Below are 26,693 nucleotides of genomic sequence, written 5' to 3' on the forward strand. Positions count from 1 at the left end.
GACGTCTGTTGTATATGTCGGTTGTGAGAAAAAGGGCCGTATACACCTCCACCTCCTCCACCACCACCTCCACCACCACCTCCTCCACCACCTCCTCCACCACCTCCACCACCTCCTCCGTCTCTCTCTCAACCACCATGGCCACGGGCGTCAACAGCGAGCCAACTGGGCCGACCGCATTCCATCCTAAGCTAAATAAATGACGGCAAGATGTGAATCGTACTTAATATAGCTGGACGGGGAGGGGGGGTCGACGATGTGTGACGTACACACGCGGTTGCGCAAGCCGATTGCGTCATAGGCGAGGTTGAGAAACCACCTGGAACGTGACGTCCCCTCATTATGCGTCACGTGGTGGCCACGTGATGTTGACGACCTCGCCTGGGCTACAGGAGGTCGTGGGTGCATCTCGCTCCCTTCTACACCGTGTGGACTAATCTCCATCTGTTCCATCTCACTCCATTCTACACCGTGTGTGGACTAATCTCCATCTGTTCCATCTCACTTCCTTCTACACCGTGTGTGGACTAATCTCCATCTGTTCCATCTCTCACTCCCTTCTACACCGTGTGTGGACTAATCTCCATCTGTTCCATCTCACTTCCTTCTACACCGTGTGTGGACTAATCTCCATCTGTTACATCTCATTCCATTGTACACCGTGTGGACTAATCTCCATCTGTTCCATCTCACTCCATTCTACACCGTGTGTGGACTAATCTCCATCTGTTCCATCTCACTCCCTTCCACCCCGTGTGTGGACTAATCTCCATCTCTTCCATCTCACTCCTTTCTACCCCGTGTGTGGACGAATCTCCATCTGTTCCATCTCACTCCCTTCTACACCGTGTGTGGACTAATCTCCATCTGTTCCACCTTACTCCCTTCTACACCGTGTGTGGACTAATCTCCATCTGTTCCATCTCTCACTCCCTTCTACACCGTGTGTGGACTAATCTCCATCTGTTCCATCTCTCACTCCCTTCTACACCGTGTGGACTAATCTCCATCTGTTCCATCTCACTCCCTTCTACACCGTGTGTGGACTAATCTCCATCTGTTCCATCTCACTCCCTTCCACCCCGTGTGTGGACTAGTCTCCATCTGTTACAACTCACTGCCTTCTACACCGTGTGTGGACTAATCTCCATCTGTTCCATCTCACTCCATTCTACACCGTGTGTGGACTAATCTCCATCTGTTCCATCTCACTCCCTTCTACACCGTGTGTGGACTAATCTCCATCTGTTACATCTCACTCCCTTCTACACCGTGTGTGGACTAATCTCCATCTGTTACATCTCACTCCCTTCTCCACCGTGTGTGGACTAATCTCCATATGTTACATCTCACTCCCTTCTACACCGTGTGGACTAATCTCCATCTGTTCCATCTCACTGCCTTCTACACCGTGTGTGGACTAATCTCCATCTGTTACAACTCACTGCCTTCTACCCCGTGTGTGGACTAATCTCCATCTGTTACATCTCTCTCCCTTCTACACCGTGTGTGGACTAATCTCCATCTGTTCCATCTCACGCCCTTCTACCCATGTGTGGACTAATCTCCATCTGTTACAACTCACTGCCTTCTACACCGTGTGGACTAATCTCCATCTGTTACATCTCTCTCCCTTCTACACCGTGTGTGGACTAATCTCCATCTGTTACATCTCTCTCCCTTCTACACCGTGTGTGGACTAATCTCCATCTGTTCCATCTCACGCCCTTCTACCCATGTGTGGACTAATCTCCATCTGTTCCACCTCACTCCCTTCTACCCCGTGTGTGGACTAATCTCCATCTGTTCCATCTCACTCCCTTCTACCCCGTGTGGACTAATCTCCATCTGTTCCATCTCTCACTCCCTTCTACACCGTGTGTGGACTAATCTCCATCTGTTCCATCTCTCACTCCCTTCTACACCGTGTGTGGACTAATCTCCATCTGTTACATCTCACTCCCTTCTCCACCGTGTGTGGACTAATCTCCATCTGTTACATCTCACTCCCTTCTACACCGTGTGGACTAATCTCCATCTGTTACATCTCACTCCCTTCTACACCGTGTGTAGACTAATCTCCATCTGTTCCATCTCACGCCCTTCTACCCATGTGTGGACTAATCTCCATCTGTTCCACCTCACTCCCTTCTACCCCGTGTGTGGACTAATCCCCATCTGTTCCATCTCACTCCCTTCTACCCCGTGTGGACTAATCTCCATCTGTTCCACCTCACTCCCTTCTACCCCGTGTGTGGACTAATCCCCATCTGTTCCATCTCACTCCCTTCTACCCCGTGTGGACTAATCTCCATCTGTTCCACCTCACTCCCTTCTACCCCGTGTGTGGACTAATCCCCATCTGTTCCATCTCACTCCCTTCTACCCCGTGTGGACTAATCTCCATCTGTTCCATCTCTCACTCCCTTCTACACCGTGTGGACTAATCTCCATCTGTTCCATCTCACTGCCCTTCTACACCGTGTATGGACTAATCTCCATCTGTTCCACCTCACTCCCTTCTACACCGTGTGTGGACTAATCTCCATCTGTTACATCTCTCTCCCTTCTACACCGTGTGTAGACTAATCTCCATCTGTTCCATCTCACGCCCTTCTACCCATGTGTGGACTAATCTCCATCTGTTACAACTCACTGCCTTCTACACCGTGTGGACTAATCTCCATCTGTTACATCTCTCTCCCTTCTACACCGTGTGTGGACTAATCTCCATCTGTTACATCTCTCTCCCTTCTACACCGTGTGTGGACTAATCTCCATCTGTTCCATCTCACGCCCTTCTACCCATGTGTGGACTAATCTCCATCTGTTCCACCTCACTCCCTTCTACCCCGTGTGTGGACTAATCTCCATCTGTTCCATCTCACTCCCTTCTACCCCGTGTGGACTAATCTCCATCTGTTCCATCTCTCACTCCCTTCTACACCGTGTGTGGACTAATCTCCATCTGTTCCATCTCACTGCCCTTCTACACCGTGTGTGGACTAATCTCCATCTGTTCCACCTCACTCCCTTCTACACCGTGTGTGGACTAATCTCCATCTGTTCCATCTCACTTCCTTCTACACCGTGTGTGGACTAATCTCCATCTGTTACAACTCACTCCCTTCTACATCGTGTGGACTAATCTCCATCTGTTCCATCTCACTCCTACCCCGTGTGTGGACTAATCTCTATCTGTTCCATCTCTCACTCCCTTCTACACCGTGTGTGGACTAATCTCCATCTGTTCCATCTCACTGCCTTCTACCCCGTGTGTGGGCTAATCTCCATCTGTTCCATCTGCTCCGGGTTCGCTCCCACGTGGGTGTAAGGACGTGAATATTCATGAGAATTACGGAACACACGTGACAACCCACATAAGGCTTTATTGACAATGGCAAGAATTCAAGGCACAGATTAACCGACGGGAACACACCCACAAGGTAAAGACAAAGCCCCCCCACGCCCGCCCCAGGTAGCCCACGCAGGCTGCCGTGGCAAGTGCTGTTAGCAAGCGGCAGTGGCGGTGTTGTCAGCACCGTGCACGCCCGGCCGCCTTTGTCTCCCCAGTGACGACGTTTGCTAGGCCTCGCACCAGGCACTCCCTTAAGGCTCAGTCGACCTAGGGGAGGCCCGGGAACGGTCGTTCAGATCCCCACCGCCGCCACCATCAGTGGGGAGCGGTGGTGCAGCGGTTAGCGCCTCGCTGCGCAACGGACCGCGACTGTCGGTACCGGGCCTCCCCTAGGTCGACTCAGCCTCACATGAATACCTGATGCGGCGGTGTGTCGTAAACATCGCTAGCACATCATAGACTACTACACCACACGAATTAACCATTCTAGACCAATAAACCGCACTAATTAACCACTATAGACTACTACACCACACTAATTAACCATTCTAGACCAATAAACCACACTAATTAACCACTATAGACTACTACACCACACTAATTAACCACTATAGACTACTACACCACACTAATTAACCACTATAGACTACTACACCACACTAATTAACCACTAGACTACTACACCACACTAATTAACCACTATAGACTACTAAACTACACTAATTAACCACTATAGACTACTAAACTACACTAATTAACCACTATAGACTACTACACCACACTAATTAACCACTATAGACTACTAAACCACACTAATTAACTACTATAGACTACTACACCACACTAATTAACCACTATAGACTACTAAACTACACTAATTAACCACTATAGACTACTAACCCACACTAATTAACCACTATAGACTACTACACCACACTAATTAACCACTATAGACTACTACACCACACTAATTAACCACTATAGACTACTAAACTACACTAATTAACCACTATAGACTACTAAACCACACTAATTAACCACTATAGACTACTATACCACACTAATTAACCACTATAGACTACTATACCACACTAATTAACCACTATAGACTACTAAACTACACTAATTAACCACTATAGACTACTAAACTACACTAATTAACCACTATAGACTACTACACCACAATAATTAACCACTATAGACTACTAAACCACACTAATTAACCACTATAGACTACTAAACCACACTAATTAACCACTATAGACTACTATACCACACTAATTAACCACTATAGACTACTATACCACACTAATTAACCACTATAGACTACTAAACCACACTAATTAACCACTATAGACTACTAAACCACACTAATTAACTACTATAGACTACTACACCACACTAATTAACCACTATAGACTACTACACTACACTAATTAACCACTATAGACTACTACACCACACTAATTAACCACTATAGACTACTAAACTACACTAATTAACCACTATAGACTACTACACCACACTAATTAACCACTATAGACTACTACACCACACTAATTAACCACTATAGACTACTAAACCACACTAATTAACCACTATAGACTACTAAACCACACTAATTAACTACTATAGACTACTACACCACACTAATTAACCACTATAGACTACTACACCACACTAATTAACTACTACAGACTACTAAACTACACTAATTAACCACTATAGACTACTAAACCACACTAATTAACCACTATAGACTACTACACCACACTAATTAACTACTATAGACTACTACACCACACTAATTAACCACTATAGACTACTACACCACACTAATTAACCACTATAGACTACTACACCACACTAATTAACCACTATAGACTACTACACCACACTAATTAACCACTATAGACTACTAAACCACACTAATTAACCACTATAGACTACTAAACTACACTAATTAACCACTATAGACTACTATACAACACTAATTAACCACTATAGACTATTAAACTACACTAATTAACCACTATAGACTACTACACCACACTAATTAACCACTATAGACTACTACACCACACTAATTAACCACTATAGACTACTACACCACACTAATTAACCACTATAGACTACTAAACTACACTAATTAACCACTATAGACTACTAAACCACACTAATTAACCACTATAGACTACTAAACTACACTAATTAACTACTATAGACTACTACACCACACTAATTAACCACTATAGACTACTACACCACACTAATTAACCATTCTAGACCAATAAACCACACTAATTAACCACTATAGACTACTACACCACACTAATTAACCACTATAGACTACTAAACCACACTAATTAACCACTATAGACTACTAAACCACACTAATTAACCACTATAGACTACTAAACTACACTAATTAACCACTATAGACTACTACACCACGCTAATTAACCATTATAGACTACTAAACCACACTAATTAACCACTATAGACTACTAAACCACACTAATTAACCACTATAGACTACTACACCACACTAATTAACCACTATAGACTACTACACCACACTAATTAACCATTATAGACTACTAAACTACACTAATTAACCACTATAGACTACTAAACCACACTAATTAACCATTATAGACTACTACACCACACTAATTAACCACTATAGACTACTAAACCACACTAATTAACCACTATAGACTACTACACCACACTAATTAACCACTATAGACTACTACACCACACTAATTAACCACTATAGACTACTAAACTACACTAATTAACCACTATAGACTACTAAACTACACTAATTAACCACTATAGACTACTACACCACACTAATTAACCACTATAGACTACTAAACTACACTAATTAACCACTATAGACTACTAAACCACACTAATTAACTACTATAGACTACTACACCACACTAATTAACCACTATAGACTACTACACCACACTAATTAACCACTATAGACTACTAAACCACACTAATTAACCACTAGACTACTAAACTACACTAATTAACTACTATAGACTACTACACCACACTAATTAACCACTATAGACTACTACACCACACTAATTAACCACTATAGACTACTAAACCACACTAATTAACCACTATAGACTACTACACCACACTAATTAACCACTATAGACTACTACACTAATTAACTACTATAGACTACTACACCACACTAAATAACCACTATAGACTACTACACCACACTAATTAACTACTATAGACTACTAAACTACACTAATTAACCACTATAGACTACTAAACCACACTAATTAACTACTATAGACTACTAAACTACACTAATTAACCACTATAGACTACTACACCACACTAATTAACCACTATAGACTACTACACCACACTAATTAACCACTATAGACTACTACACCACACTAATTAACTACTATAGACTACTAAACTACACTAATTAACCACTATAGACTACTAAACCACACTAATTAACTACTACAGACTACTAAACTACACTAATTAACCACTATAGACTACTACACCACACTAATTAACCACTATAGACTACTACACCACACTAATTAACCACTATAGACTACTAAACTACACTAATTAACCACTATAGACTACTACACCACACTAATTAACCACTATAGACTACTACACCACACTAATTAACCACTATAGACTACTACACCACACTAATAACCACTATAGACTACTAAACCACACTAATTAACCACTATAGACTACTAAACCACACTAATTAACCACTATAGACTACTAAACCACACTAATTAACCACTATAGACTACTAAACCACACTAATTAACCACTATAGACTACTAAACTACACTAATTAACCACTATAGACTACTAAACCACACTAATTAACCACTATAGACTACTACACCACACTAATTAACCACTCTAGACTACTACACCACACTAATTAACCACTATAGACTAATAAACCACACTAATTAACCACTATAGACTACTACACCACACTAATTAACCACTATAGACTACTACACCACACTAATTAACCACTATAGACTACTAAACTACACTAATTAACCACTATAGACTACTACACCACAATAATTAACCACTATACACTACTAAACCATACTAATTAACCACTATAGACTACTATACAACACTAATTAACCACTATAGACTACTAAACTACACTTATTAACTACTATAGACTACTACACCACACTAATTAACCACTATAGACTACTACACCACGCTAATTAACCACTATAGACTACTACACCACACTAATTAACCACTATAGACTACTACACCACACTAATTAACCACTATAGACTACTAAACCACGCTAATTAACCACTATAGACTACTACACCACACTAATTAACCACTATAGACTACTAAACTACACTAATTAACTACTATAGACTACTACACCACACTAATTAACCACTATAGACTACTAAACCACACTAATTAACCACTATAGTCTACTAAACTACACTAATTAACCACTATAGACTACACCACGCTAATTAACCACTATAGACTACTACACCACACTAATTAACCACTATAGACTACTAAACTACACTAATTAACCACTATAGACTACACCACGCTAATTAACCACTATAGACTACTAAACCACACTAATTAACCACTATAGACTACTACACCACACTAATTAACCACTATAGACTACTAAACTACACTAATTAACCACTATAGACTACTAAACCACGCTAATTAACCATTATAGACTACTAAACCGTACTAATTCACCACTATAGACTACTAAACCGTACTAATTAACCACTATAGACTACTACACCACACTAATTAACCACTATAGACTACTACACCACACTAATTAACCACTCTAGACCAATAAACCACACTAATTAACCACTATAGACTACTACACCACACTTATTAACCACTATAGACCAATAAACCACGCTAATTAACCACTATAGACTACACCACACTAATTAACCACTATAGACTACTACACCACACTAATTAACCACTATAGACTACTACACCACACTAATTAACCACTATAGACTACTACACCACACTAATTAACTACTATAGACTACTAAACTACACTAATTAACCACTATAGACTACTAAACCACACTAATTAACTACTACAGACTACTAAACTACACTAATTAACCACTATAGACTACTACACCACACTAATTAACCACTATAGACTACTACACCACACTAATTAACCACTATAGACTACTAAACTACACTAATTAACCACTATAGACTACTACACCACACTAATTAACCACTATAGACTACTACACCACACTAATTAACCACTATAGACTACTACACCACACTAATAACCACTATAGACTACTAAACCACACTAATTAACCACTATAGACTACTAAACCACACTAATTAACCACTATAGACTACTAAACCACACTAATTAACCACTATAGACTACTAAACCACACTAATTAACCACTATAGACTACTAAACTACACTAATTAACCACTATAGACTACTAAACTACACTAATTAACCACTATAGACTACTACACCACACTAATTAACCACTATAGACTACTACACCACACTAATTAACCACTATAGTCTACTAAACTACACTAATTAACCACTATAGACTACTACACCACACTAATTAACCACTATAGACTACTACACCACACTAATTAACCATTATAGACTACTAAACTACACTAATTAACCACTATAGACTACTAAACCACACTAATTAACCACTATAGACTACTACACCACACTAATTAACCACTCTAGACTACTACACCACACTAATTAACCACTATAGACTAATAAACCACACTAATTAACCACTATAGACTACTACACCACACTAATTAACTACTATAGACTACTAAACTACACTAATTAACCACTATAGACTACTACACCACACTAATTAACCACTATAGACTACTACACCACACTAATTAACCACTATAGACTACTACACCACACTAATTAACCACTATAGACTACTAAACTACACTAATTAACCACTATAGACTACTACACCACAATAATTAACCACTATACACTACTAAACCATACTAATTAACCACTATAGACTACTATACAACACTAATTAACCACTATAGACTACTAAACTACACTTATTAACTACTATAGACTACTACACCACACTAATTAACCACTATAGACTACTGCACCACGCTAATTAACCACTATAGACTACTACACCACACTAATTAACCACTATAGACTACTACACCACACTAATTAACCACTATAGACTACTAAACCACGCTAATTAACCACTATAGACTACTACACCACACTAATTAACCACTATAGACTACTAAACTACACTAATTAACTACTATAGACTACTACACCACACTAATTAACCACTATAGACTACTAAACCACACTAATTAACCACTATAGTCTACTAAACTACACTAATTAACCACTATAGACTACACCACGCTAATTAACCACTATAGACTACTACACCACACTAATTAACCACTATAGACTACTAAACTACACTAATTAACCACTATAGACTACACCACGCTAATTAACCACTATAGACTACTAAACCACACTAATTAACCACTATAGACTACTACACCACACTAATTAACCACTATAGACTACTAAACTACACTAATTAACCACTATAGACTACTAAACCACGCTAATTAACCATTATAGACTACTAAACCGTACTAATTCACCACTATAGACTACTAAACCGTACTAATTAACCACTATAGACTACTACACCACACTAATTAACCACTATAGACTACTACACCACACTAATTAACCACTCTAGACCAATAAACCACACTAATTAACCACTATAGACTACTACACCACACTTATTAACCACTATAGACCAATAAACCACGCTAATTAACCACTATAGACTACACCACACTAATTAACCACTATAGACTACTACACCACACTAATTAACCACTATAGACTACTACACCACACTAATTAACCACTATAGACTACTAAACTACACTAATTAACCACTATAGACTACTAAACCACACTAATTAACCACTATAGACTACTACACCACACTAATTAACCACTATAGACTACTACACCACACTAATTAACCACTATAGACTACTACACCACACTAATTAACCACTATAGACTACTACACCACACTAATTAACCACTATAGACTACTACACCACACTAATTAACCACTATAGACTACTACACCACACTAATTAACCACTATAGACTACTAAACCACACTAATTAACTACTATAGACTACTACACCACACTAATTAACCACTATAGACTACTAAACTACACTAATTAACCACTATAGACTACTACACCACACTAATTAACCACTATAGACTACTAAACCACACTAATTAACCACTATAGACTACTACACCACACTAATTAACCACTATAGACTACTAAACCACACTAATTAACCACTATAGACTACTACACCACACTAATTAACCACTATAGACTACTACACCACACTAATTAACCACTCTAGACTACTAAACTACACTAATTAACCACTATAGACTACTAAACCACACTAATTAACTACTATAGACTACTACACCACACTAATTAACCACTATACACTACTAAACCACACTAATTAACCACTATAGACTACTATACAACACTAATTAACCACTATAGACTACTAAACTACACTAATTAACCACTATAGACTACTACACCACACTAATTAACCACTATAGACTACTAAACCACGCTAATTAACCACTATAGACTACTAAACCACGCTAATTAACCACTATAGACTACTACACTACACTAATTAACCACTAGACTACTAAACCGTACTAATTAACCACTATAGACTATTAAACCACGATAATTAACCATTATAGACTACTAAACCGTACTAATTCACCACTATAGACTACTAAACCGTACTAATTCACCACTATAGACTACTAAACCGTACTAATTCACCACTATAGACTACTAAACCACGCTAATTAACCATTATAGACTACTAAACCGTACTAATTCACCACTATAGACTACTAAACCGTACTAATTAACCACTATAGACTACTAAACCACGCTAATTAACCATTATAGACTACTAAACCGTACTAATTCACCACTATAGACTACTAAACCGTACTAATTCACCACTCTTAGACCAATACAATAAACCGTAATCTCCGTCACCGTGGTCCATTCACTGCTGGACCAACGAGGCGACGGCCATAAAATATCGTCGGGGTAAAAAAAAAGTCCCACAATCCCTTGCGGTTGCACAATAAAATTCCCACAATGCCTTGCTGGCATTTATCCACAATGCTCTGCTCTCCCAAAATCCTCTGCCGCGCTTTGCAATACCCAGCATGCCGTGCGGTGGCGACGGAGGCGACGGCGGTAATGACGATGCATCGGGGTGACGGCTGGCCCAGAATGCCGTGCGGCGGAGCTAGCAGACCTCCGTGAGGCCTGCGGCTCTGCGCGCCTTCAGCATCAAGGCCCTGACGAGGAACTGCCTCCTGGCCAGAAGACGCACGTGCTGGGGGGGGCACGGGGGGCACAGAGACATGGGGGGGGGGGGCACGGGGGGGTACAGAGACATGGGGGGGGGGGCACAGAGACATGGGGGGGGGCACGGGGGGGTACAGAGACATGGTGGGGGGCACAGAGACATGGGGGGCGGCACAGGGGGGAGACACAGAATCTATATTTAGACTGGAGGAATCCGATGAGCTATGAAGCTCTTTCGCAGACGTCACAAGTGGGGGGGGTACGAGGGGGAGGGGGGGACCCCCGGGGACTATGAGACAGGGAGACATGGGGAGTGGGGGGGTCTTCCCACAATGCCTCACTTCACCCCTACCGCCCCACCTTGAGGAAGGCGTCCAGCTCCACGACGTTGCACCTCATGGCCTCCCCCAGCTGGAAGGCCGTGTCCTCGATGGCTCCGTCCTGCGCGTGGAGCTCCACGATCTGCCCGTGGAGCGGCGTCGGGGTGCGGACCCCCGCGTCCACCTCGCCGCCATCGTCCCCCCGCCGCTCCGCGGGGCCCGGGGCGGGCCGCCCGTGGGCCGCCTCCCCCCCGGCCCTCACGGCCTCCAGCCAGTGGTCAACCTGTGCCTGGGGGCGGGCGGGGGGGGAGACGCTGTGTTCAGCGTGGCGGGTAGTGTAGCGGGTAGTGTAGCGGGTAGTGTAGCGGGTAGTGTAGTGGGTGGTGGGTAGTGTAGTGGGTAGTGTAGTGGGTAGTGGGTAGTGTCGTGGGTAGTGTAGTGGGTAGTGTAGTGGGTAGTGTAGTGGGTAGTGTAGCGTGTAGTGTAGTGGGTAGTGTAGCGTGTAGTGTAGTGGGTAGTGGGTAGTGTCGTGGGTAGTGTAGTGGGTAGTGTAGTGGGTAGTGGGTAGTGTCGTGGGTAGTGTAGTGTGTAGTGTAGTGGGTAGTGGGTAGTGTAGCAGGTAGTGTAGCGGGTAGTGTAGTGGGTAGTGGGTAGTGTAGTGGGTAGTGTAGTGTGTAGTGTAGTGGGTAGCGGGTAGTGTAGCGTGTAGTGTGTAGTGGGTAGTGTAGTGGATAGCGGGTAGTGTAGCGGGTAGTGTAGCGGGTTGTGTAGTGGGTAGTGTAGTGTCGTGGGTAGTGTAGTGGGTAGTGTAGTGGGTAGTGTAGTGGGTAGTGTAGTGGGTAGCGTAGTGGGTAGTGTAGCGGGTAGTGTAGCGTAGTGGGTAGTGTAGTGGGTAGTGGGTAATGTAGTGTAGTGGGTAGTGTAGTGGGTAGTGTAGCGTGTAGTGTAGCGTGGAGTGTAGCGGGTAGTGTAGTGGGTAGTGTAGTGGGTAGTGGGTAGTGTAGCGTAGTGGGTAGTGTAGTGGGTAGTGTAGTGTAGCAGGCAGTGTAATGGGTAGTGTAGTGGGTAGTGTAGCGTGTAGTGTAGTGGGTAGTGTAGCGTGTAGTGTAGTGGGTAGTGTAGTGTAGTGTAGCATGTAGTGTAGTGGGTAGTGTAGTGGGTAGTGTAACATGTAGTGTAGTGGGTAGTGTAGTGTAGCGTGTAGTGTAGTGGGTAGTGTAGCGTGTAGTGTAGCGTGTAGCGGGTAGTGGGTAGTGGGTAGTAGTGTAGCGTGTAGTGTAGTGTAGTGGGTAGTGTAGTGTGTAGTGTAGTGGGTAGCCGGTAGTGTAGCGTGTAGTGTGTAGTGGGTAGTGTAGTGGGTAGTGTAGTGTGTAGTGTAGTGGGTAGTGTAGTGGGTAGTGGGTAGTGTAGTGGGTAGTGGGTAGTGTAGTGGGTAGTGTAGTGTAGTGGGTAGTGTAGCGTGTAGTGTAGTGGGTAGTGTAGCGTGTAGTGTAGTGGGTAGTGTAGCGTGTAGTGTAGTGGGTAGTGTAGCGTGTAGTGTAATGTAGTGGTAGTGTAGTGGTAGTGTAGTGGGTAGTGTAGCGTGTAGTGTAGTGGGTAGTGTAGCGTGTAGTGTAGTGGGTATTGGGTAGTGTAGCGTGCAGTGTAGTGGGTAGTGTAGCGTTTAGTGTAGTGGGTAGTGGGTAGTGTAGCGTGTAGTGTAGTGGGTAGTGTAGCGTGTAGTGTAGTGTAGTGGGTAGTGTAGCGTGTAGTGTAGTGTAGTGGGTAGTGTAGCGTGTAGTGTAGTGGGTAGTGTAGCGTGTAGTGTAGTGTAGTGGGTAGTGTAGTGGTAGTGTAGTGTAGTGGGTAGTGTAGCGTGTAATGTAGTGGGTAGTGTAGCGTGTAGTGTAGTGTAGTGGGTAGTGTAGCGTATAGTGCAGTGGGTAGTGTAGCGTGTAGTGTAGTGGGTAGTGTAGTGGGTAGTGTAGTGGGTAGTGTAGTGTAGTGGGTAGTGTAGCGTGTAATGTAGTGGGTAGTGTAGCGTGTAGTGTAGTGTAGTGGGTAGTGTAGCGTGTAGTGTAGTGGGTAGTGTAGCGTGTAGTGTAGTGTAGTGGGTAGTGTAGTGGGTAGTGTAGTGTAGTGGGTAGTGTAGCATGTAGTGTAGTGGGTAGTGTAGCTTGTAGTGTAGTGGGTAGTGTAGTGGGTAGTGTAGCGTGTAGTGTAGTGGGTAGTGTAGTGTAGTGGGTAGTGTAGCGTGTAATGTAGTGGGTAGTGTAGCGTGTAGTGTAGTGGGTAGTGGGTAGTGTAGCGTGTAGTGTAGTGGGTAGTGGGTAGTGTACCGTGTAGTGTAGTGGGTAGTGTAGCGTGTAATGTAGTGGGTAGTGTAGCATGTAGTGTAGTGGGTAGTGGGTAGTGTAGCGTGTAGTGTAGTGGGTAGTGTAGCGTGTAGTGTAGTGGGTAGTGTAGCGTGTAGTGTAGTGGGTAGTGTAGCGTGTAGTGTCGTGAGTAGTGGGTAGTGTAGCGTGTAGTGTAGCGTGTAGTGGGTAGTGTACAGTGTAGTGTAGTGGGTAATGTGTAGTGTAGTGTGGAGTGTAGTGGGTAATGTGTAGTGTACAGTGTAGTGTAGCGGGTAGTGTACAGTGTAGTGTGGTGGGTAGTGTGTAGTGTAGTGTAGTGTGGTGGGTAGCAGGTAGTGTACAGTGTAGTGTGGTGGGTAGTGTACAGTGTAGCGGGTAGCATATAGTGTACAGTGTAGTGGGTGATGGGTAGTGTACAGTGTAGCGTGGTGTAGCAGGTACCGTGTAGTGTATAGTGTAGCATAGTGCCGCGGGTAGCGTACAGTGTAGTGTGGTGTAGCGAGTAGTGTAAGGTGTACAGCGTAGTGTATAGTAGTGTTGTGTACAGTGTATAGTAGTGCAGTGTATCGTAATGTACAGTGTATATTAGTGTACATTGTATAGTAGTGTAGTGTATAATGTATGGTCGTGTATGTACAGTGTATATTAGTGTACATTGTATAGTAGTGTACAGTGTATGGTAGTGTATAATGTATGGTAGTGTAGTGTATCGTAGTGTACAGTGTATGGTAGTGTACAGTGCATGGTGGTGTACAGTGTATGGTTGTGTATAATGTATGGTAGTGTATAATGTATGGTAGTGTATAGTAGTGTACAGTGCATGGTGATGTACAGTGTATAGTAGTGTACAGTGCATGATAGTGTATAGTGTATGGTAGCGTAGTGTATGGTAGTGTACAGTGTATGGTACTGTACAGTGTATGGTAGTGTATAATGTATGGTAGTGTATAATGTATGGTAGTGTATAGTAGTGTATAATGTATGGTAGTGTACAATGTATGGTAGTGTACAGTGCATAGTGGTGTACAGTGCATAGTAGTGTACAGTGCATAGTAGTGTACAGTGCATAGTAGTGTACAGTGCATGATAGTGTAGAGTGCATGGTAGTGTATAATGTATGGTAGTGTACAATGTATGGTAGTGTAGTGTATAGTAGTGTATAGTGTATGGTAGTGTACAATGTATGGTAGCGTAGTGTATAGTAGTGTATAGTGTATGGTAGTGTATAATGTATGGTAGTGTAGTGTATAGTAGTGTATAGTGTATGGTAGTGTACAATGTATGGTAGCGTAGTGCATGGTAGTGTATAATGTATGGTAGTGTATAATGTATGGTAGTGTACAGTGCATGGTAGTGTACAGTGCATGGTAGTGTACAGTGTATGGTAGCGTAGTGTATAGTAGTGTACAGTGCATGGTGGTGTATGGTAGTGTAGAGTGCATGGTAGTGTACAGTGCATGGTGGTGTACAGTGCATAGTAGTGTACAGTGCATAGTGGTGTACAGTGCATAGTGGTGTACAGTGCTTAGTAGTGTACAGTGCATGGTGGTGTAGAGTGCATGGTAGTGTATAATGTATGGTAGCGTAGTGAAATAGTAGTGTATAGTGTATGGTAGTGTACAATGTATGGTAGCGTAGTGTATAGTAGTGTATAGTGTATGGTAGTGTACAATGTATGGTAGTGTAGTGTATAGTAGTGTATAGTGTATGGTAGTGTACAATGTATGGTAGCGTAGTGTATAGTAGTGTACAGTGTATGGTAGTGTACAATGTATGGTAGTGTATAATGTATGGTAGTGTAGTGCATGGTAGTGTATAATGTATGGTAGTGTACAATGTATGGTAGCGTAGTGTATGGTAGTGTATAATGTATGGTAGTGTAGAGTGCATGGTAGTGTAGTGCATGGTAGTGTATAATGTTTGGTAGTGTATAGTAGTGTACAGTGTATGGTAGTGTATAATGTATGGTAGTGTATAGTAGTGTACAGTGTATGGTAGTGTATAATGTATGGTAGTGTATAGTAGTGTACAGTGTATGGTAGTGTATAATGTATGGTAGTGTACAATGCATGGTAGTGTATAGTAGTGTAGCGTAGTGCATGGTAGTGTACAGTGTATGGTAGTGTAGTGCATGGTAGTATATAGTGCATGGTACTGTACAGTGTATGGTAGTGCATGGTAGTGCACAATGTATGGTAGTGTACAATGTATAGTAGTGTATAATGTATGGTAGTGTATAATGCATGGTGGTGTATAATGTATGGTAGTGTATAATGAATGGTAGTGTATAATGTATGGTAGTGTATCATGAATGGTAGTGTAGAGTGTATGGTAGTGTATAGTGCATGGTAGCGTATAGTAGTGTACAGTGTATGGTAGTGTATAATGTATGGTAGTGTATGGTAGCGTAGTGCATGGTAGTGTATAATGTATGGTAGTGTACAATGTATGGTAGCGTAGTGTATGGTAGTGTATAATGTATGGTAGTGTAGAGTGCATGGTAGTGTAGTGCATGGTAGTGTATAATGTATGGTAGTGTATAGTAGTGTAGAGTGTATGGTAGTGTATAGTGCATGGTAGCGTATAGTAGTGTACAGTGTATGGTAGTGTATAATGTATGGTAGTGTATAATGAATGGTAGTGTATAATGTATGGTAGTGTATAATGAATGGTAGTGTAGAGTGTATGGTAGTGTATAGTGCATGGTAGTGTATAGTAGTGTACAGTGTATGGTAGTGTATAATGTATGGTAGTGTATAATGTATGGTAGTGTATAATGCATGGTGGTGTATAATGTATGGTAGTGTATAATGAATGGTAGTGTATAATGTATGGTAGTGTATAATGAATGGTAGTGTATAATGTATGGTAGTGTATAATGAATGGTAGTGTATAATGTATGGTAGTGTATCATGAATGGTAGTGTAGAGTGTATGCTAGTGTATAGTGCATGGTAGCGTATAGTAGTGTACAGTGTATGGTAGTGTATAATGTATGGTAGTGTATGGTAGCGTAGTGCATGGTAGTGTATAATGTATGGTAGTGTACAATGTATGGTAGCGTAGTGTATGGTAGTGTATAATGTATGGTAGTGTAGAGTGCATGGTAGTGTAGTGCATGGTAGTGTATAATGAATGGTAGTGTAGAGTGTATGCTAGTGTATAGTGCATGGTAGTGTATAGTAGTGTACAGTGTATGGTAGTGTATAATGTATGGTAGTGTATAATGAATGGTAGTGTATAATGTATGGTAGTGTATAATGAATGGTAGTGTAGAGTGTATGGTAGTGTATAATGTATGGTAGTGTATAGTAGTGTAGAGTGTATGGTAGTGTATAGTGCATGGTAGTGTATAGTAGTGTACAGTGTATGGTAGTGTATAATGTATGGTAGTGTATCATGAATGGTAGTGTAGAGTGTATGCTAGTGTATAGTGCATGGTAGTGTATAGTAGTGTACAGTGTATGGTAGTGTATAATGTATGGTAGTGTATGGTAGTGTAGAGTGCATGGTTGTGTAGAGTGCAGGGCACCATCTCGTGTGCGAGTGTGTTCAGCAGGGCACCATCTCGTGTGCGAGTGTGTTCAGCAGGGCACCATCTCGTGTGCGAGTGTGTTCAGCAGGGCACCATCTCGTGTGCGAGTGTGTTCAGCAGGGCACCATCTCGTGTGCGAGTGTGTTCAGCAGGGCACCATCTCGTGTGCGAGTGTGTTCAGCAGGGCACCATCTCGTGTGCGAGTGTGTTCAGCAGGGCACCATCTCGTGTGCGAGTGTGTTCAGCAGGGCACCATCTCGTGTGCGAGTGTGTTCAGCAGGGCACCATCTCGTGTGCGAGTGTGTTCAGCAGGGCACCATCTCGTGTGCGAGTGTGTTCAGCAGGGCACCATCTCGTGTGCGAGTGTGTTCAGCAGGGCACCATCTCGTGTGCGAGTGTGTTCAGCAGGGCACCATCTCGTGTGCGAGTGTGTTCAGCAGGGCACCATCTCGTGTGCGAGTGTGTTCAGCAGGGCACCATCTCGTGTGCGAGTGTGTTCAGCAGGGCACCATCTCGTGTGCGAGTGTGTTCAGCAGGGCACCATCTCGTGTGCGAGTGTGTTCAGCAGGAATCCCAGCCTGTCGCGGCCGCTGCTCAGCTCGCTCTGCGTCCGCCTGAGGGCCGCCAGCTCGGCCTGGGCCCTGCCCTGCGCCTCCTGCTCTCGCCTGCGCAGCTGGTCCACGATGGCCGACACCAGGGAGGCGTGGAGGTGCTCCTGGGTGACGGTGCCGGAGCGCGACAGCGGCGACATCGCTAGGGTACACAGGAAGGGGGAGAGGGAGGGAGGGAGAGAAGGGGAGAGAGAAGGGGCGAGAAGAGGAGAGGGGGAGTGAGTGTGTGAGTGTGTGTGTGGAGGCTCTTGAAGGACGCTACTGGGCAGTTGGGAGGCAGTCGCCCTCCAACAACAACGGAGGGCGGAGGAGCGACGCTCACAACAACGAGCGGAGCGCCGGGTGGCTAAAGCACAGCGGGTTGGCACAGTAGGGGGCACAGGTGGTGCATCAGCCAGTCATCTCAGTCAGTCGACCCGTGGCACCTGCTGGGTCTGCCCCGTGACCTCCTGCCAGCGGGCGTTCGACACTTCACGTGGCCTCAAGGTGCACATGGCCTGGCACAAGCGTCGTGGTGACGTCACCGCCCCTTAGTGGTGAATGTTGTTGTTGTTGTTGTTGTTGTGTGTGTGTGTAGGTGTGTGTAGGTGTGTGTGTCTGTGTGTACGTGCGCCCGACTCACAGTCAGCCGGAGCGACCTGGGGAGAGGCAGAGCGAGGAGGAGGGAGCTGTGGAGGCTGGTTCATGTACACGGCCGTGACGGTAGGGCTAGCACTGCACACATTGGCGCGCACACACACACACACACAAAGACAGAGGTCCCCCAGGTAGCCTCTAGCAGGCAGGTACTGTTCGTAGCGAGTAGCAGCGCCTGTGAAGGCCGGCACTGTGGCACACGAGGAAGTGTGTGAGTGGATCGGTGCGTGGGTGGCTAGGTGAGTGAGTGGGTGGTGAGAGTGGGTTGGTGGGTGGCTAGGTGAGTGAGTGGGTGGTGAGAGTGGGTTGGCGGGTGGCTGGGTGGGTGAGTGAGTGGGTGGTGAGAGTGGGTTGGTGGGTGGCTAGGTGAGTGAGTGGGTGGTGAGAGTGGGTTGGTGGGTGGCTAGGTGAGTGAGTGGGTGGTGAGAGTGGGTTGGCGGGTGGCTGGGTGGGTGAGTGAGTGGGTGAGTGAATGGGTGAGTGAATGGGTGGGTGAGTGGGTGGGTGGATGGGTGAGTGAGTGGGTGAGTAAATGGGTGGGTGAGTGGGTGGGTGAGTGGGTGGGTGGGTGAGTGAGTGGGTGAGTAAATGGATGGGTGAGTGAGTGGGTGAGTGGGTGAGTGAATGGGTGGGTGAGTGGGTGAGTGAATGGGTGGGTGAGTGGGTGGGTGGGTGAGTGAGTGGGTGATTGGGTGGGTGGGTGAGTGAGTGGGTAGGTAAGTGGGTGAGTGGGTGGGTGAGTGAGTGGGTGAGTGGGTGGGTGGGTGAGTGAGTGGATGAGTGAGTGAGTGGGTGAGTGAGTGGGTGGGTGGGTGGGAGGTAGTAGCAGCACCTATGAAGGCCGGAACAGTACAGAAGGGGGTGAGTGGCAAGCACTACGCCCGGCCGCCTTTGTCTCCCCAGTGGCGATGTTTACCACACACCGCTGTACCAGGTTCTCATTTGAGGCTGAGTCGACCTCAGGGAGGCCCAGGAGCGGTTCAGATAGTCGTCACTCGTGGTGGCCTTGAACGGGAATTCAACTCGGGTCGCTGGGTTTATAGCGCAGCACGAGATCACCGTACACGTGTGTGCGTGTGTATGTACGTGCGAGTGTGTGAGTGTATGTTGTGTATGAGTGGGGAGCGGTGGTGTCGTGGTTAGCGCTACGCTGCGCTGTGAACCCGGCGACACGAGGTCGATTCCCGCTCACGGCCAACACCAGTGCGTGTACATGGTGTGTGAGTGTGCGTGTGTGCTGAAGCACAGCAGGTTGGCACAGTAGGGGGCACAGGTGGTGCATCAGCCAGTCGTCTCAGTAAGTCGACCCGTGGCACCTGGGTCTGCCCCGTGACCTCCTGCCAGCGGGCGTTCGACACTTCACGTGGCCTCAGGGTGCACATAGCCTGGCACAAGCGTCGTGGTGACGTCACCGCCACTTAGTGGCGAATGGCGGTTGTTGTTGTTGTGTATGTGTGAGTGTGTGAAGGTGCACGTGTGTGTATATGTGTGTGCGTGTGAGTATGTGTGAGTATGTGTGAGTGTGTGTGTGTGAGTGTGTGTGAGTGTGTGTGAGTGTGTGTGAGTGTGTGTGCATATGTGTAAGTATGTGCGAGTATGTGTGAGTGTGTGTGAGTGTGTGAGTGTGTGTGTGAGCGTGTGTGAGTGTGTGTGAGTGTATGTGTGAGTGTGTGTGTGAGTGTGTGTGAGTGTGTGTGAGTGTGTGAGTGTATGTGTGAGTGTGTGTGTGTGTGAGTGTGTGTGAGTGTATGTGTGTATGTGTGAGCGTGTGTGAGTGTGTGTGTGAGCGTGTGTGTGTGTGTGAGTGTGTGTGAGTGTATGTGTGAGTGTGTGTGAGTGTGTGTGAGTGTGTGTGAGTGTGTGTGAGTATGTGTGAGTGTGTGTGTGAGTGTGTGTGAGTGTGTGAGTGTATGTGTGTGTGAGTGTGTGTGAGTGTGCGTGTGAGCGTGTGCACCACTCACACTGAAGGCTGGCAGGCCGGATAAGACACGGGGCTGGCAACCGCTGGGTATGAACCTTCAACAACAACCACCACCACCACCAATAACCAGAATCAGAATCTTGATGTATCCTGGAGAAATCCGATGAGCTACAAAGCTCTTTGTCACAGATGTTCAGCAGGGGCACGGGCTCAGAAAGTTACTAAGACGAGAGGACAATTCTCAAAAACTACGGAGTGCCAAGTAGAGGAAAGGTTAAAAAAGAACACAAAACAGTAAATACGTAAACAAATAGTTTCAATGAAAAGAGTACAAATGGCAAAAGTACACCAACTCCCACTAAACAACAACAGCCACCACAAACACCACAACAAAATGACTGTCCGTGTGTATCACAGTGTGTGTGTATCACTGTGTGTGTGTGTGTGTATCACAGCCACTTCGTGTGGCCACGTGGAATGGTCGCACGCTCACCGCGGAGGAGAGGCTGCCACTCCTCTGTCGGGTGCTGGACCGGTACCGCCTGGATCTCTGTGGCATTCAGGAGGTCCGGTGGACCGGTTCTGGCTCCTGCCACCATGAGGGGTGGACAGTCCTCTACTCGGGGCAGCAGACTGCCAAACAACAGGGTGTGGCTCTTCTTTTGAACAAAAGAATGAAGGGGGCGTGGGAGCGTGGCGGTGAGGTGTGGGAAGCTGCAAGCCCCAGGCTACTTTGGGCTTGCCTTCCCATCAACCGGAGGCGAGGAGTGGTGGTCGTGGTTACTTATGCCCCCACCGAAGACGAACATCCGTGGAGGGATGCAGGCAAAGCCGATGAGTCAGATGCCTTCTATGACCTCCTGTCTCAGGTGCTGGCTAAAGTGGCCCCTCAGGATAGAGTCATCTTGTTGGGTGACTTCAATGCCCGAGTTGGTCATGATGCTGGCACCTGGTCTGGAGTGATTGGAGGGCATGGGCCAGATCAGCTCAATAACAACGGTAGGAGGCTGGTAGATTTTTGTGCAGCCCATGGGCTTGTAATTACCATCACGCTGTTCCGGCATCGGCGCATCCACACAACATCATGGATGCATGCCGGGTCCAAGCAAGAACATCTGCTGGACTACATAGTGACGGACCAGCGGATGCGAGCCCATGTCCTTGACACCAGGACCTACCGTGGAGCTGATCTGCCCTCTGACCATCGACTAGTCATCTGTAAGATGCGCCTGCCATTCTTCCACTCCGGTGGTGGGTGTACACCCAGGACCCCATTTCAAACTAAAGTGGCCTGGTCTCAGTTAGCTGATGAAAGCTGCAAGCGAGAATTTCATCATCGCTTGCGGCTTGGGTTGGCATCATCCCCCACTCCTCCTGATGTCGAGGATAAATGGGCGAGGTTTAGGACTGTGATTAATGCAGCTGCAATGGCTGCTTTGGGTACGCGGTCCAGACCTCCCCAGAGACCCTGGCTGACAGAGGAGGTGTTCAGGATAGTTGAGAAAAAGCGACGGGCCCACTGTCATCAGCTACAGAATCCCACGTCAGAGAATGAGGAGGCTTACCGCAGCCTTCGCTCGGAGGTTCTGAGAGCCGTGAGGCGCTGCAAGGATGGGTGGTGGTCGCGGGTTGCTGAGGAGATGGAGTCTGCCTCAGTGGCACGTGATCACAAATCTCTATTTAACTCCATCAAAAAAGTAACATGCAGCGCCACACCTATTACTATCATTAGGGGAAAAAACGGTGATCCAATCTCCGACCCCCAGAAACAGGTTTGCAGATTTGCTGAGCATTTCTGTGATGTCCTGGGGGAGGGAAATCACTCAGCCAGGAAAACATCGTGACACAAAGTGAGGATGACCCTGCTGAAGCTGCGGTGCCTCAAATATTGGAAGAAGTCACCCCCTGTGAATGGCTGGCTGAAGTACCATCTGTTGAGGAAGTACTGAAGGCGATCCGGAGTCTGAGACCAGGAAAGGCAGCGGGCAGAGATGATCTCCCAAGCGAAATGCTGAGGGAGGGTGGCGTTTGTGCACAGACTGCCCTATATGACATCATAACAACAGTCTGGACCACTGGACGGGGGACCGCACAGACTGTAACAACTACAGGGGCATTTCACTCCTCAGTGTGCCGGGAAAGGTCCTGGGAAGGATTATTCAGCATCGCCTTGCCAGGCATGCTGAGGAGAGGCTTGTGGAGCCCCAATGCGGTTTCAGGATAGGGCGGTCCTGCACAGATGCCATATTTTCTGTCCGTCTGCTACAGCAGAGGTGTAGGGAATTCCAACAAGACCTACATCTCTGCTTTATTGACCTGGTCAAGGCCTATGATACCATCAGTAGGCCTGGGCTCTGGGTCGTTCTTCGTGCTTTTGGAGTACCTGACCCTCTGCTCACGATCATTAAGGACCTTCATGATGGTGAGCGGGCCCGGGTAAAACTACGTGGCCGGGAGTCAGAGCCATTCCCTGTACACCTTGGGGTGCGACAGGGATGTCCTCTGGCTCCCACATTATTTAACATCTATTTTGACCACGCAGTTCGTGAAGCCTTCAATAGCTGTACCGGGGGAATCTCCATATGGTACAGATATAATGGGAGGCTGATCGATGCCCGGGTGCGGTCAAGGGATGGCTCCCTATTGCTCAACCACGTTATGTATGCTGATAACTTGGTAATAGCTGCTCAGTCAGTGGAGGAGTTGGAGACGCTGCTGCTGAGATTGGAGCGTGCCACTAAGAGGTGGGGCCTTACCATCAGCCCCACAAAAACTAAGCACCTGCCTGGGTATTTTGTACCATCGGACACTCCACCCCCACAACTCCCAATCGGTGATGGGGCAGTTGTGGAGAGAGTGGAGAGTTTCCCATACCTGGGCAGTGTGCTTATGACTGGCTCCAGTTTAACAGCAGAGGTCTCACTCCGAATCAGTCGAGCGGCAATATCTTTTCATCGGTTGTGTAACGCTGTGTGGAAGCTACCTGGTCTGTCGCTCCGCACTAAGCTTCAGGTCTTCTCGGCCACGGTCATTCCCTCCCTTCTCTACGCTTGCGAAACGTGGACCCCCCTAATGGAACATCTTCGCCGGTTAGAAACATTTAGGCTGGCCTGCCTACGATCCATCCTGGGTTTAACCAGACTGGATTGTGTGAGGAGCTCACAAATCCTTGAAAGATCTGGGCAAGGTCCCATCGGTGAGCTCCTCCGGCGGGCAAGGCTGCGATGGCTGGGTCATGTAGCCCGCATGCCCAGCCACCGCATGCCGAAACAGCTTTTGTTCGGCCGGATTGAGGGGGCAAAGCGGGCGCGGCACGGGCTAGAGAAGAGATGGAGTGATGTGGTACAGGAGGACGTGGAGCTGAGTGGACTTGCCGATGACTGGTACCAGCGGTGTCAAGATCGGCCTCTGTGGAGGAGGCTCGTGAAGGATGCTACTGGGCAGTTGGAGGCAGTCGCCCTCCAACAACAACGGAGGGCGGAGGAGTGACGCTCAGAACAACGAGCGGAGCGCCGGGTGGCTAAAGCACAGCAGGTTGGCACAGTAGGGGGCACAGGTGGTGCATCAGCCAGTCATCTCAGTCAGTCGACCCGTGGCACCTGGGTCTGCCCAGTGACCTCCTGCCAGCGGGCGTTCGACACTTCACGTGGCCTCAATGTGCACATAGCCTGGCACAAGCGTCTTGGTGACGTCACCGCCACTTAGTGGCGAATGGCGGTTGTTGTTGTATCACAGTGTGTGTATCACAGTGTGTGTATCACAGTGTGTGTGTGTGTATCACAGTGTGTGTATCACAGTGTGTGTATCACAGTGTGTATCACAGTGTGTGTGTATCACAGTGTGTGTATCACAGTGTGTGTATCACAGTGTGTATCACAGTGTGTGTGTATCACAGTGTGTGTATCACAGTGTGTGTATCACAGTGTGTATCACAGTGTGTGTATCACAGTGTGTATCACAGTGTGTGTGTATCACAGTGTGTGTATCACAGTGTGTGTATCACAGTGTGTGTGTATCACAGTGTGTGTATCACAGTGTGTGTGTGTGTATCACAGTGTGTGTATATCACAGTGTGTGTATCACAGTGTGTATCACAGTGTGTGTGTATCACAGTGTGTGTATCACAGTGTGTGTGTATCACAGTGTGTGTATCACAGTGTGTGTATCACAGTGTGTGTGTATCACAGTGTGTGTGTGTATCACAGTGTGTGTGTGTGTATCACAGTGTGTGTGTGTATCACAGTGTGTATCACAGTGTGTGTGTATCACAGTGTGTGTATCACAGTGTGTGTATCACAGTGTGTGTATCACAGTGTGTGTGTGTGTATCACAGTGTGTGTATCACAGTGTGTATCACAGTGTGTATCACAGTGTGTGTGTATCACAGTGTGTGTGTGTATCACAGTGTGTGTGTATCACAGTGTGTGTGTATCACAGTGTGTGTGTATCACAGTGTGTATCACAGTGTGTGTGTATCACAGTGTGTGTGTGTATCACAGTGTGTGTATCACAGTGTGTATCACAGTGTGTGTGTATCACAGTGTGTGTATCACAGTGTGTGTGTATCACAGTGTGTGTGTATCACAGTGTGTGTGTATCACAGTGTGTATCACAGTGTGTGTGTATATCACAGTGATATACACTGTGATATACACACACACACAGTGTGTGTGTGTGTATATCACAGTGTGTGTGTGTATCACAGTGTGTGTGTGTGTATCACAGTGTGTGTGTATCACAGTGTATCACAGTGTGTGTGTATCACAGTGTGTGTGTATCACAGTGTGTATCACAGTGTGTGTGTATCACAGTGTGTGTGTATCACAGTGTGTGTGTATCACAGTGTGTGTGTATCACAGTGTGTATCACAGTGTGTGTGTATATCACAGTGATATACACTGTGATATACACACACACACACAGTGTGTGTGTGTGTACCACAGTGTGTGTGTGTATCACAGTGTGTGTGTGTGTATCACAGTGTGTGTGTATCACAGTGTATCACAGTGTGTGTGTATCACAGTGTGTGTGTATCACAGTGTGTATCACAGTGTGTATCACAGTGTGTGTGTATCACAGTGTGTGTGTATCACAGTGTGTATCACAGTGTGTGTGTATCACAGTGTGTGTATCACAGTGTGTGTGTATCACAGTGTGTATCACAGTGTGTGTGTATATCACAGTGATATACACTGTGATATACACACACACAGTGTGTGTGTATATCACAGTGTGTGTGTATATCACAGTGTGTGTATATCACAGTGTGTGTGTGTATCACAGTGTGTGTGTGTGTATCACAGTGTGTGTGTGTATCACAGTGTGTATCACAGTGTGTGTGTATCACAGTGTGTATCACAGTGTGTGTGTATATCACAGTGATAT

General features: G+C 45.7%; 1 protein-coding gene across 1 annotated transcript in view; it reads right to left on the bottom strand.

Moving 5' to 3' along the window:
• Window positions 1–3,369: 3,369 nt before the first annotated feature.
• Window positions 3,370–26,693, bottom strand: part of TSG101 (tumor susceptibility 101) — a 38,187-nt gene continuing 14,863 nt past the window's right edge. Inside the window, exons 6-10 of the mRNA XM_032981370.2 lie at window positions 21,349–21,403; window positions 19,374–19,465; window positions 18,682–18,893; window positions 12,311–12,559; window positions 3,370–11,978 (exon numbers count right to left, since the gene is read on the bottom strand). Of these exons, the coding sequence (XP_032837261.2) occupies window positions 11,889–11,978; window positions 12,311–12,559; window positions 18,682–18,893; window positions 19,374–19,465; window positions 21,349–21,403 (698 nt within the window). The 3' untranslated portion in view covers window positions 3,370–11,888. The remainder of the gene's footprint in view (window positions 11,979–12,310; window positions 12,560–18,681; window positions 18,894–19,373; window positions 19,466–21,348; window positions 21,404–26,693) is intronic.

The sequence above is a fragment of the Petromyzon marinus genome, assembly GCF_048934315.1.
Source record: "Petromyzon marinus isolate PM22_M1 ecotype Great Lakes invasive population chromosome 80 unlocalized genomic scaffold, UKy_Petmar_22M1.pri1.0 chr80_unloc.2, whole genome shotgun sequence".
Classification (NCBI taxonomy): Eukaryota; Metazoa; Chordata; class Hyperoartia; order Petromyzontiformes; family Petromyzontidae; genus Petromyzon; species Petromyzon marinus.